The 12,820-nt window shown below is 48.8% G+C and overlaps 1 protein-coding gene across 2 annotated transcripts in view; it reads left to right on the top strand.

Moving 5' to 3' along the window:
• GRHL2 (grainyhead like transcription factor 2) overlaps positions 1-12,613 on the top strand; it is a 142,767-nt gene extending 130,154 nt beyond the window's left edge. For both annotated transcript variants that reach the window (XM_010981884.3, XM_010981883.3), the window contains exons 15-16: positions 7,453-7,517; positions 9,545-12,613. In XM_010981884.3, the coding sequence (XP_010980186.1) occupies positions 7,453-7,517; positions 9,545-9,659 (180 nt within the window). In that variant the 3' untranslated portion in view covers positions 9,660-12,613. The remainder of the gene's footprint in view (positions 1-7,452; positions 7,518-9,544) is intronic.
• The last annotated feature ends 207 nt before the right edge of the window (positions 12,614-12,820 follow it).

Raw genomic sequence — 12,820 nt, 5'->3', positions numbered from 1 at the left:
CCTGACACCTACCAACACCCACGGAGAGGCAGTGTAGCCTAGTGAGCCAGCATATGAGCTTTGGGCTCAGAAACCCGTGTTCAAATTCTGGCTGCGCCTCTCATGGCTGGGAAGGTTTCTTAACCTCTTCATCTTTGCAATGGAAGTAACAGTAGTACCTGCCTCACAGGGTTGTTGCAGGGGTGAAAGGAGATGCTTCAGATACCAAACTCTTCACCGGATTCCTGGTCTATATTAAGTACCCGATAAAGGTTAGCTTTTGCTACTGAACCATTGGGTTGAGTAAGAATCAGAGATACAGGGTGCAGACTTCCTCCTTTGCCTCGGGTTTTGGATTTCTCAAATAATCAGCTACTTGTAGGCCTTGTCCAAAAGATGGAAAGTGATTTTGGCTCGTGATTCTATGATGGAATTTTCCACTAACTTGACACTTCAGAGGAGGCGTGGAGCTGTGCAAATGGCGCAGGTAACCTTGGAAGCCGTGTCAGGGGCTCCCCTCCTGAGCCCAGAGGCAGAAGGCTGCTCCCGAGAAGCCATATTGTTTGCCTCAAAACGAGAAAGCACTGTGACCCTGGCCCCCATGCTTTGTTTTGACTTTTAATTTTAAAATAATACCACATGTGGGTTTTAAATTCTTTAACAACTAAAAGCTGCATTTGTAAAAAAAAAAAAAAAAAATCCCTAACTTTAAAGGAAATCTGTTTAATTGAGAGATACTATACTTGACCTCAAGCCATCACTTGGAATCCTGCCCCTGGTTGAAAAATGGTTTCTCATAAAAACAGTCTCCCACTCATCATGGACCCGGCGTGTACTGTGGGCCTGGGGTGTTTCTTCTCTAAGTGGGCGAGTCCCTTGGAATTTCCTAGGGTACCCACACCTGACCTTCAGAATCAGGTTCTCTGGGGGTTGTCCCAGGAATCAGCATTGCTCACACTCTCCCCAGTGGACACTGAAGCAAATCAAAGTTTGGGAGCCACTACCTGGTATTAGGGTCGAATTCTGCCCTAGGTCCTAAGTGCATATCTACTCAGATGAGAATAAGCCCCCTCATTATATTCTTTTGGGGCCAACATTCCTGCTGAAGGAGTTTTGAGCAGTAGTTTTGAACCCTGCAGGCTATTTCATGTGCAGAGCCCCGCCCCTGTGGCTCTGGGGAACTGGTCCGGGGGAAGGCTCCCTCCTTCACCCTTCATCAGTGGTGTGGGAAGATCAAACGCTTTCTTTGTGGAGAAGGAGGCTCACAGTCTTCCAGGGACAGCAGAGCTCACAACTCCACATGGAAGGTGTGTCTTGTGCAAAGTGTGTGTGTGTCCTGCAGCTGCTTTGGAGAGAGAAACACCTGCTTCGTGTCGGCACCCCCGCTCTCCCGCTCCCTTCGTGAACTCGTTATTGAAGGGCTGGTCGTGCTCTAACCTCCTCACCTGTAACGTGGAGTCATCGGGAGCAATAAATGAACTAACAGAAGCCCCGTGGCCGCCAGCTGAGCACACGATGGCCGTGACTTTGATGGTGGTGCAGCTGCTTCCTCAGCAGAAAGCTTTGGATTGCTTTCCAGAGGAGAACGTTCTCTCATCTCTCCTGATAAACCCCCAATTCCCGACCCTCAGCCAGGCACTAGTTAGATGGGGAAGAAAGTCTGTCCTGGAGGATAAAGAGCCAGAAAAAAAGTTTTGCATTTTTTTTTCCCTTTAAAAAAAGTATCGGCAGCCAGCGGAGAAATGTCGATGTGTCGTGGAGACAGGACAGAACAGCACTGCCGCCCTTCCTTCAGACGGGAACCGAGGTCTGAGTCGTAAGGAGCCGCGTCAGGCAGGCTTGTTGAGCATCTGGAGACGGTGACGGTGTCGCTGCAGCCTGTGCACATGTCGGCCAGGCAGGTCACTGGATAGAATGAGTAGTTCCGCTGTCTAGAAACTGAGTTGTTTTTATGCTCAGCAGATGCTATGCTCTCCCTTGCGATGATGTTACTAGCTTGCCTTAATTAATGAAGTCCCCATGAGACCAAGGTCACAGTCCCCCCGAGAGCACGCCCGCGTCAGCTCCGGCAAAGGAAGGCGGGCTGGGACACGACTGACTGGGGCTCAGATCATGGCTGTGCAGCCTCAGGCATGTCCACCGCGGCATCTTTGGTTTCCTCCCCTGCAGAGCGTGGACGGTGCCCACCTTGAGGAGTTGCTTTGTTTGTACAGCCCTCAACCTCTCGCTGTCTTAGAAAGAACTCTTTGGCCACCACGAAAAGGAATGGATTCAGGGTAGTCTGTACTGAACTCGGTCACTTTTCTGTAAGACAGACTAGACGATTCTCTTATTTATGGGTCCTGAGCCTCCCAGACCCTTACTTCACATGTCAGGAAGGCATTATCCATACACATCTAGATACTTACATAGAAAAAGGTAAAAAGTCCTCTCTCAGCCAGATCTTATTGAAAATTCCCATACCCGGTGTCACTTGGATCAAGTAGAATGTTTCTCTTTCATCTGCATGTTTCGTATCCTGTCAGTCAAGCCTTCCACGTAACTTCGATGATCCACGTTGGCTTCTTTATTCTTATAATTAGATTTTAAACTTGATTATACATAAGGATTTGGTGATGGTGATGATGATGATAGTGGAGGTGACGTGAGATTTCAATTTTTTTTTTTTTTTGGCATTTTTGGGTGAACTTACCTAGTAATCCACTAACAAAGAGCTCTAAAAAATAAAAAAAAAAAAAGATAAAGAAGCTCTAGTTCTTGTAGCCCCCTTGCTATCCTTGAGCCCACCAAGGCAACTCATACCTCAGGGTCTTTGCATTTGTTGTCCATCCCGCAAGGAGTGCTCTTCTCCATGTCTGCAAGGCCCACTCCCTTCCTTCTGACCTCTGCTCACATGTCCCTTTCTCAGATGGCCTTCCCAGACCACTTGCACCAAGGGCATCCTTGTCACTAGTCCCTCATCCTGCCTTGTTTTCCCTTGTAGCATTTATCACCACCTGACATATTTAACACTTGCTGGATGTTCATTGTTTCTCTCTTCCCCGATAGAATGGAAAGTTCATGAGCGCGGGGGCTTTGTCTCTTGCTGTCTGCCGCGCACCATCAGGTCTTTGAGCATAACTCTTTGACTGCGTCAAGCACACACTGTGTATGCGTCACCACTCTGAGCGCTATGGGTGACACCTGTTTCACATGCATTGCTTCCTTTGACCCTCACAATATCTCTGTGAACTTGGCAGGTCAGATGTCATCATCATCACTTACAGGTGACAGGACGGAGGCTCAGAGTGGGGGTTACAGAATGGCAGAGCCAACTTAAGCCCTTGAACAGCTTAAGTCCACTTAGAGAGATGTCCACACATGAAAAGTTATTACAAGAAGAGCAAACACTCCAAGTCACAGCTCACAACAATGAAAGGAGAGAAGCTTAGGCAACGGTCAGCCATCAGGCAAGAAGCAGTGTGTGTAGTGGTTGATCCCACACAGTCGGTGTTCAAATCCTGGCTCTGACACTTCAGAGTAGTGTGACCCTGGGCACGTTACTCAGCCTCTCTATACCCCAGGCACATCATTTCTGAAATGAGAAGAATAATAATCTGGGTATTATTATGAAGATAATGATAAAATAATATGTAGGGTTGTTGCGAGGATTAAATTAAATTCATATACAAGGTGCTTAAAGTAGCACATAGAAGCACTCCCTGAATGGCTGTGCGTATAGTAGACGACTGTAAGAGCCATGGGGTGGGGAGGCAGACTGAGCTTCCTCCGAGCCAGAGGGGCTAGAGAAAGGGTATTCTCTCCGGTGAGGCTGGCAGAGGTGCGCCGGGAAAGGCGGCTCACGGCCCGGGTAGCACCCTCTCTGTGCAGCTGAGCCGTCCACACAAGGAGATGAAGGGAGATGAAGGCCTGTCCTTCTGATGCTGTTGACAGGTCATGGGCAGCCACCTAGGAAGTATTTGCAAGCACGAGTCCCCTCCTTTTTTCAAATGTGCATCTTGGAGCCCACGCTGAACAGTTTGTAACTCCAGATCCAAGTCACTGGCGTGCAGAGCCAGCAATTCAGTTGGATGCCTCTAGATCAGGCAGACAGAGTCCTGCATTGGTGGAAACCAGTGGGAAACTCTGAGTTCTGCCTGTCACATACCTGAGGCTTCTGGGCAGAGAGAATTCCCCACAAAGTAAAAGTGTAAAAGTCTAAAAGCTGCTGATCATCAGGCAACCAGTAACACCTTGATGAGATATGTCCAAGACCTAGGGTCCTCTTGGCTGTCAAGGAGGCCTTTGGGGTCCTTCAAAATATTAGTCATGGGCTTTTAAAAATGATGTAAGTGTACAGTCAGTTCAGACAACTTAAGAAACACAAAGGAAAAAACAAGCACTCCTATCGCACCCGTTCTGAGAACTGTCACGTGGCACGTGCTTTCCACGCATGTGGGAGCGGAGGGCTGTCTGGGTGTTATCATCCAGCTCCCGGGCAGAAGTGTTGCTTCTGTAACCCCCGACAGATGGGCAGCTTCCTCCACATGACATCCTGCACTTCTTTCCAGGCTTCTGAATTTGGCAAAGCACACTTCCTTGCCTGGCATGGAGACAGAGGACGCCATGTCAGGGTGGCATATTATCGAGCTGCCTTTGCCTTTGATGATTGCACTGAGGGCAGGACTTTGCCCTCCTGGAAACTTGCCTGCGACAGCCAGGTGCACAGGTGTCAACTTTGCCAGTTGCTTCTTGGTCCTGGATGGAGTCCATGAGCCCCACTCCAAACAGTCCCAACGTGTGCCCATTTTCTCTCAGGCTTCAGAATCCGAAACCAGACTGCCAGGCTGTGATCTTTCAAACCCTGTCTCTGCCTCCTCCTAGCTGAAGAACCCTGGGCAAGTTACTTAATGACTATAAGCCCAAGTTTCCTCGCCTGAGAAACAGGTTTCATGAAAGCACCTGTTCCGTTGTAATGATGCAAGGATTCAGCAGCTTAATAGATCCAAAGCTCCCTTTGCCGATACGTGAAGCTCTTAGTAAGCAGTTGGCAAATGCTGGCTGCTGCCTGGGCTCCCAGCGGACCCAAGTCAAAAGTGGAATTATGCAGGGTTATGCAAATCTCCCAGTTCTGACTGTTACCAGCTGAGTTGTGAGCCAGCCGTGCGTTCATGCCTTGGGAAACTGGGAATCACACCCCTGAAAGGAGAAGCTCCCAGAATCAGACTTCCTTCTCTTTCAGAAAAGGGGAACTAACAGATAGGAGCTGGCTGATGTTGAGTGGAAAAAAGGAACGTATTTTATTTTATTTTTCCATTTCATTTTAAAAAGAAGTTCCAAATGACACTCAAGTTCAAAACCCAACTCTTGCAAGCCAAGCAATTCACAACGATAAACTCTTCATTACTTTTTTCACTTTGTGCTTTCCTCTTTCGCTTTGGTGTTGCAGTGTGTCTCTGTTTTTCACCTTTTCTTCAGAGTCATTCTTTACTTTTCCTAAATTGTTTCAGTCTCCTCTTAGTGCTCTGTGATTTGAAAATACAGTTCCAGCCACCTTCCCCACCAGTACACTCTAGCTCCCCTCACCCCCCAGGTAAGAAGAGACTTTTTGAGCTTCCGGTTCTCCTCTCCCCTCCTGCGCTCGCTAGGGTGAGGCCACCGTAACATTTACCCCACACTGTCCCCACAACTCCAGGCTTCTGGATGCTACCGAAATAGTTTAATATGCTCTTTTTAGGAAATGATTAGATTTTCCTTCCGTTACGTTCTTTTTACTTCAAGAATCCTTATTTAGCACTTATTTCACATTCCCAGTCCATTTAACCGTACATAGTTACAGACACCTATATGTGTCTATAGATAGACCATCTATGTCTGTGTATATAGAGAGAGGAAGCATTGTATGTAGCTATATAACTATAGGCGTGTATAGGTTTTACAGGGAAACTTTTTGCAAAAACAACCTGCTTTTACCATGTGTGTGTTGATAGTGATGCTAAAGTGACTTGGAGGAATAAAGCATTTTCTGATCTGGAAATGAATATGGACTCATAGCTCCTGGTTGTGTGAGACTTCAGTAACCCTGAAAACGCAGACTCCTGTGGGAAGGAGTATGCTGGCGGACATAGCTGGGTTATGGTAGTCATACTTTTAAAGCTGAAGTATTAGAGGAATGTGACTACCTCTGTCTGTCACCTGTGTGGCCTGTGGCTTGTTAATAAACCAGGAGATGAAACAACCAAAAAATGTATCTAGATATATATGAAGAGCGTATAGGTAGTGTCTCTCTCCGTGTGTGTGTGTGTGTGTGTGTGTGTGTGTGTTTATGCCGCAAAGCTGGTTCTTGTTTCCCCCACGCCTTGCCTAGCTGGAGTCTTTGTTCTGATGCATCTTCTCTTTAGCTAGAGTTCTTCTGTGAGTATTTTCCTCAAATGGGACGGTTGGGTGAAAAGCATTTCTCAGATGCCATTCTTCTTCGTTTTTTTTTTTAATTGAAGCACAGTCAGTTACTGGTGCACGGCATGATGCTTCCGCCACACCTGCAATTATTTTCATGTCCATTTTCACTATAGGTTACTTCACGATGCTGTACGGAAGAAGTCTGTTTTTTACCTGTTTTATACATAGTTGTTAGTATTTGCACATCTCAAACTCCCAATTTATCCCTTTTCACTCCTTTTCCCCCCACCAGTAACCATAAGTTCGGTTTATTATGTTTGTGAGTCTGTTTCTGTTTTGTAAATAAATTCATTTATATTTAAAAATGTGGAATTCACGAATCTGCATGTCATCCACGTGCAGGGCCCGCACTGCGCTTCTCGGCAGCGCCCCAGTGTTAGTGTGTGTGCTGCAGACGCGAGCACGTGCGTCTCCTTCTTGATCTGTAGGAGTTTTTCCCTAACTTAAGGAAGTTAGTTCCATGTCTGTCTTTTGTGTTCCAAAACAGTTTCCCAGTGCATTATTTGTCTTCAGATTTTTGGGGGTTGTTTTTGCTCTTCTGCTCTTTTAAATTCTGTACTGTTTTATCCACCTTTTGACCTTTTTTCTTCAGGTTTCAGATCTTGCTTGGAAAGAGCCTCCATACTGAAAGATGATATCGATACAAAGAATTGACCCACAGCTTCCTCTTGTGTGGTTTCATCTTTCACATGTAAACCTTTGATGTGATTTATTCTGATGTAAGGAGTGGGGCAGGGACCCGGCTTAACGTGTTACTTTCTGTATGACCACCTATTTAATCCAACGTCATGATCAGAGTCCATTGTTTCCTGGCTGAAATGACAGCTTCCTCATAGATTAAATTCCCGTGTGGCTGAATCTTCTGTTGACTGATTTATGGTTTGTCCAAAGGGAGAGCCATTTTGAGAGTCTGACTCCTGAGTGAAGGCCGCTGGCACGCCGGAGAATCTTCAGGACAGTGAACTTAGAACTTTCTCTCTTGACTCTGCTTGGCTCCCCTTCCACTCTCATCTGCCTTTTTGTTGTTGGTTGCAGATATCTGAGAAATATGGACTCCCTGTGGAGAAGATAACAAAGCTTTACAAGAAAAGCAAAAAAGGGTAAGAAAGAAACCAGATTTAAATGGACTTCCAAATCAGATATGTCTACATAGTGCTTTAAAAAAAAACGAGATGGTGCCCATCTTTTGTTGCTTCTGTTGTCCACTTTTATAAAAATTGTGTGTCATCCTTCCAAAGGAGTGCTGAGCAGCTTACATATGCCGTGCATTTTGAAGACCTTTAATGAGAAAGGGAGGGATTGGAGAGTCATGACATCAGCTGACATGCCCCACTGCAATGATGGGATTAGCAGGTAGGATAGAGGGGTCTAGAAGTGGCGAGGGCGGCACTGGGAGCGTGGCAACATCGCCCTTCTGCACAGGGTGGAGTTTATAGGGACTTACATGCTGCTCTTGGGGCTGGTTTCAGGGCAGCACAGTAGGAACAAAGGATTCAGGGCATAGGGGATATTTCTGCGGTCATTATTAACAAAATGATCAAAATGACTGCCGGACCTGCTTGCTCTCAGTGTTAAGAACAGTAGCTCTCATTTATTTGGGGTTCAGGAGGTTCTGGGTCCCCTGCTAAGTGCTTTATTATTCCTTACCATTCAATGAGGGAGATTCTCAACCCAATTTGGTGCTGAGGAAACTAAGCCAGATGAAGGCCGAGCATCTTGCCCAAAGTCTCATGTTTAGCAGGTGAAATGCAGATTTGAACCCAGGTCTGTGGCCCCAAAGCCCAAGTATTTAGCTCCCACCTTCTGCTGCCTGCTGCCCCCAGCCCTCCCGGGGCTTCCTGTGTATGAGGTTCTAAGCGTGGTGGCCACAAGAGCTGAGTTTAGTGACAGGAGAGGGTCTTCATCGAGTCAGCTTCTGGAGCTATTTTCATACAAAAAGCAGAAAATGGGTCTTTAAACTCTTCTGTGGGCCTCTTTCATAGAGGAAATTGTCTGGGATCCACAGGCTTTCCTAGTGATGGAGTCTCTTGGCTGGAGTCAAGCCGGAAACCTTTTCCACTTGAACCCCGGTTGAAGAGCTCACTAAAATGCTTGTTACAGTTCTTTCCAAGGTCAGTGCGGGAGGCTGAGTGTATTCCTTTGATGGTGAGATTTGAGTGGTGTCTGAAGGTCTTATGCTGAGCAGAAACCCTCAGTGCTGGTGGACATGCCAATGGTAGCATCTCTCATCCGCTGAGTGCTGTGTCAGGCCCGGGGCTAAGTACTTTAATCCTAACAACAACCCTCTAAAGCAGGGTTGTTATTCTTATTTTTGCAGAAGAATAAACTGAGGCTCGGAAAGGCTAAACAACTTGCCCAATGACTCATAGCTGTAAAATGACAGTCAGTCCTCAGACTAAGGTCTGTCTGACTTCAAAGAAGGGGATTGGCTCAAGGGCTTCTGAATCATGGACGGGCCCTGGAAGCTGTTGGGTTTCCTAAAAACTAAACCCACCAGGGATGGATAACCAAGGAGCAGGTCATGTGTGGTAAAGTACGAACTTCAGAGCGAGGCAAAGCTAGTTCCAAAAGCCAGCTTAGCTGTAAACTAGCTGAGTGGACTTGGGGACAGGCTGGAACCTCACTGAGCTCAGGCTTCTCATGTGCGACATGGCGAGGACCGTGCCTGCCTTCAGGGTTGCCGTGAGGATGGAACGCGAGGTCTCAGGGACACTGGAGCATGCCACGTGCTCCACAAAGGGTAGCTGCAGCTCCTGTTTATTTTCTTTTTCCTCCTAAATGTATTTTAAATGTATTTTCAAGAGGCAGTATAGTTTAATGAAGAGTTAGGGGAACTGACTCTTTAGGTCCTCGCCCTGTCAATAGTCAACTCTGTGATTTCAGGTTCTGTTAACTTCTCTGGGCTTCAGAGTCCAGATCGAGAAAGCGAAAGATTTGGGTTGAAAGGTCTCTCCAATCCTGTTTCATCAGGAGCTGGTTCTGAGAAATCCAGCCTTTGCTTTCCTCAAACTGGTTTCTGGGGAGAGAGAAATACAGTGATGGCTTCTCTCCCTGCCTGTCTCCTCTCCCCTGCCCCGAGCACCTGGGTCACGGCATCTCTGTTTCCTTCCCCACCTGACCCCGGCAGCATCCTGGTGAACATGGACGACAACATCATTGAGCACTACTCGAATGAGGACACCTTCATCCTCAACATGGAGAGCATGGTGGAAGGCTTCAAGATCACGCTCATGGAGATCTGAGCCCTGCTCTCGGCAGCGGCCCTCAGTGCCTTCCTCCCGGGGAGAGCCACAGGTCCTGGCCCCAGAACCCGCAGACCCACCTTGCCCATCTCACACTTGCTGTTACACGACTGCGCTGGGGAGGGGGCGAGGCCCGAAGCCCCACCTTCTGTCCGTGCATTTGGCCCACCCACCGGCTCCTGCTGGGGAGCCAAAGCCCCAGCCCCTGGGGAAACGGCCTTGCGCCTGTCACATCCTTATTTATTGTCCACCTTTTGTTGAGAGAGCAGGGGCCCAGGCCTGCCAGGACTCTGCAGGTCACGGCTAGCTCCAGGTAACACCGTCCAGTGCCCTCCCCTTCAAGGGAAACACCGCCAACCCGGTCATCCTGAAGAGCCCGGCAAGGCTCACTCCTGGCGGCTCCCATCTCCATGGCTGCAGATTGTCTGGACAGAATGAGCTGCTGCTCAGGACGCCCCCTTACAGTCCAGAAACCTCCAGGTTGTTCTTGGAAGGTCGTCTTGCTGATCCCTCCAGGGGCTCCCAGCGAGTGGCCACCAGGCCTTGGACAGGACGATGTTCAGCTTCCATGTAATTAGTAAGCAACACAGAAGGCGTGCCCGGCTCTCATGTATATAGTGTTGATAATATTGCAATAATATATTTTACCTGTGGTACGTGGGCATGTTTACTGCCACTGGCCTAGGGGAGGCACATCCCTGGAAACTCTGCTTTCTACAAGAGGTTTCTGCCTCTGTTTAGGAGATGTGCTGAGCGAGGGAAGTGGCCTTTAGGGTGTCAGGTGGCTGCAGTGGGTGCCAAGACAGCTGCCCCAGTGGGCACACCCAGGGCCTCAGTCCCGGTCCATGGAGGGGCCCCTGCACGGGCACCACCCGCCCTGGAGGCCGCTGAGTTTCTCTCCGGTGATGTGCTTCGCCTGACTCTCCCTCCCAGCTGTCTCGTGGGAAAGGTCAGATTGTCTGAGGCCCCAGCCCCTCCGCCTTTGGCGTTGGCATTGCCTGAGTTCTCCGGAGAGCCGGCAGTGGGCTGCCATCAGGGCCTGCGCGGGGCCGCTGCAGAATTCCTTGACTGTCATGAGGACCCTGGCCACCGTGTGGGGCCTCGCAGTTTACAAGCCCATTCTTCATCTCAAGTGGCCCCTTCAAAGCCCGACTGCGCTTCTGAGAGTGGTGCCAGCAGCTCAGCTTGGAACCGACAGGCCAGGGCTGCCTCCCAGGGCTCGGCCGGCACCGGAGAGGCGGGGATCAGCCGCGTCTGCTCCCGGCTGCTGGATGTGGAGGGAGGGAGGGAGCGAGAATGCCTCGACAGCCCTGGCTCTTCTGAAACCAGCGTCCGGCGGACGACTGGGAGAGAGAAGGTCTTGTCCTCCTGCTGGGTGCCCTGGCAGACGAAGAGAAGAAACACTTCCCTGAACAATCACAAGATCACAAGCCGTCCGGGCCACTGCTCTCTTTGAGGGGACAGGAACGTGGTCTCGGGGTCTGTGTTCACCCTGTGGGTTGAAGCACTAGCTTTTTTGGTAGCCAGACATCCCCCACCTCCCACACCAAACCAAGGTCCTGGATCAAAGACAGCTGTTATGTAAGGGCCAGATTTGCCTGTAAAGCACTTTGATGTCTTACCTGGGGGCTTTCTGTCCAAGGGCTCCGGGCCCTCCCATCCCATCTGCCCCTGAGGCCCAGAGCAGGAAGGAAGGGCCACTCCCACCCAGCTGTTCCTCCTTGAGGCTGCAGCAGATTTGCATGGAATGGAGGGCAGGTGCAGAGCCTGGGACAATCTCCAGGTGTGGGGAGGGGCACCTCGCTGTGTGTCTTCTGGACACATTACCCTTCCTTGTGGTGCCTAAGGTTCATACCCTAGATTCAGCTCTGCTCCAATCAATCCTCTCCTCCTCCACTCTGACTGCCATGCCCTGGACCAGAATCGTGGGGACTCTCCTGGGTACCAAGGAGCCCTGCTCCAAGATGGACAGATGCAGTGTTGGAAAAATACATGATGTACGATGCACTCCCCATGGTCCTCACCTAAGGGGTGGCTGCAAACATGACTGGCAGGCATAATGGCGAATACTGTTGGGCTGGGGCATAGGACTCCAGAGTAGGAAAAGAGACAATTTCCGGCAATCTGACACAGGTTCCCGAGCCTTCTCTCTCCAGCCTGTGTGGGAAGAATGTTTGCTGGGCCTGCCCTAGGCAGAGGCTGAATTGGAGATGCTTTTGCCTCTGTCCCCAGTCCCTGGACAATCATTGTGGTGACCACTGCCAGAACAAAGCATATGAGGTCAGTGGGGCAGACTGTCCCCTCCCAGATCTGTCCCCATCTTATCACGTGCCCTCTGCATTCTCGGTGTGCCCATGGCTTGTCCTTCACTATGTATGCGAGCAGAGCTTTGATGAGCAAAGTTGTCCAAGCAAGAACACTCCAGAGAGACAGGAAAACTTGCCTTTTCTTCTTTTTTCTGTCCCTCAATTACACTCAAATAAGTAGGCTTAAAAAAAATCCATGTAAGATGAGGAACATGTGAAACAAGTGTGTTTCTTTCTTTGCTTACCCAAATTGCTTAGACTTTGTTTGGAAATTGGGACCAACAGAAAAATGCAGTCAGATGTCATCTTGGAATTGGATCTTAAAAGACTGAGGCACGTCCCAGCCCAGAAACTTAAGAAGCATGAACTGAATCAAACATTTATTTTCCTTCTAATTTAAAATTATGAAAATGCAACAGAAGCAAAGGGTTTGTGCCAAATTCTATGAACAGCCCTCTTTTAAAGACAAGCGAGGGAGATAGATAGATGGACAATTTGCTCTCGTGTTAAAAAAAGAAAAAAGACAAATGTAACTTAATAGTTTTGTAAATGGGAGAGGGGGAATCTATAAACTATAAATACAGTTATTTTATTTTTTGTACATTTTTAAGAAGAAAAAAAAATAAATATTCATAACGTAAGAGTAAACTCGAATGTCTGGTGTTTTCCGTGAGGTGGATGTTGGGGCTCTTAGCCTGACTGGAAAGAGGCCTCGGTGTGAGCTGGAAGATTCTGGCTCTGCTTGGGCACCTCAGGCCCTGGGCTCCAACACAGCGGGCATTTCCTCTTCTGGTTGCTTTGCTGGGCCCCACCTCAACGTCAAATGAGAAGCAGGCTGGAGACAGCAGAGGCCTT

Source organism: Camelus dromedarius, chromosome 20 (assembly GCF_036321535.1).
Source record: "Camelus dromedarius isolate mCamDro1 chromosome 20, mCamDro1.pat, whole genome shotgun sequence".
Lineage (NCBI taxonomy): Eukaryota > Metazoa > Chordata > Mammalia > Artiodactyla > Camelidae > Camelus > Camelus dromedarius.
This window is presented reverse-complemented; position numbering and strand designations above follow the sequence as displayed.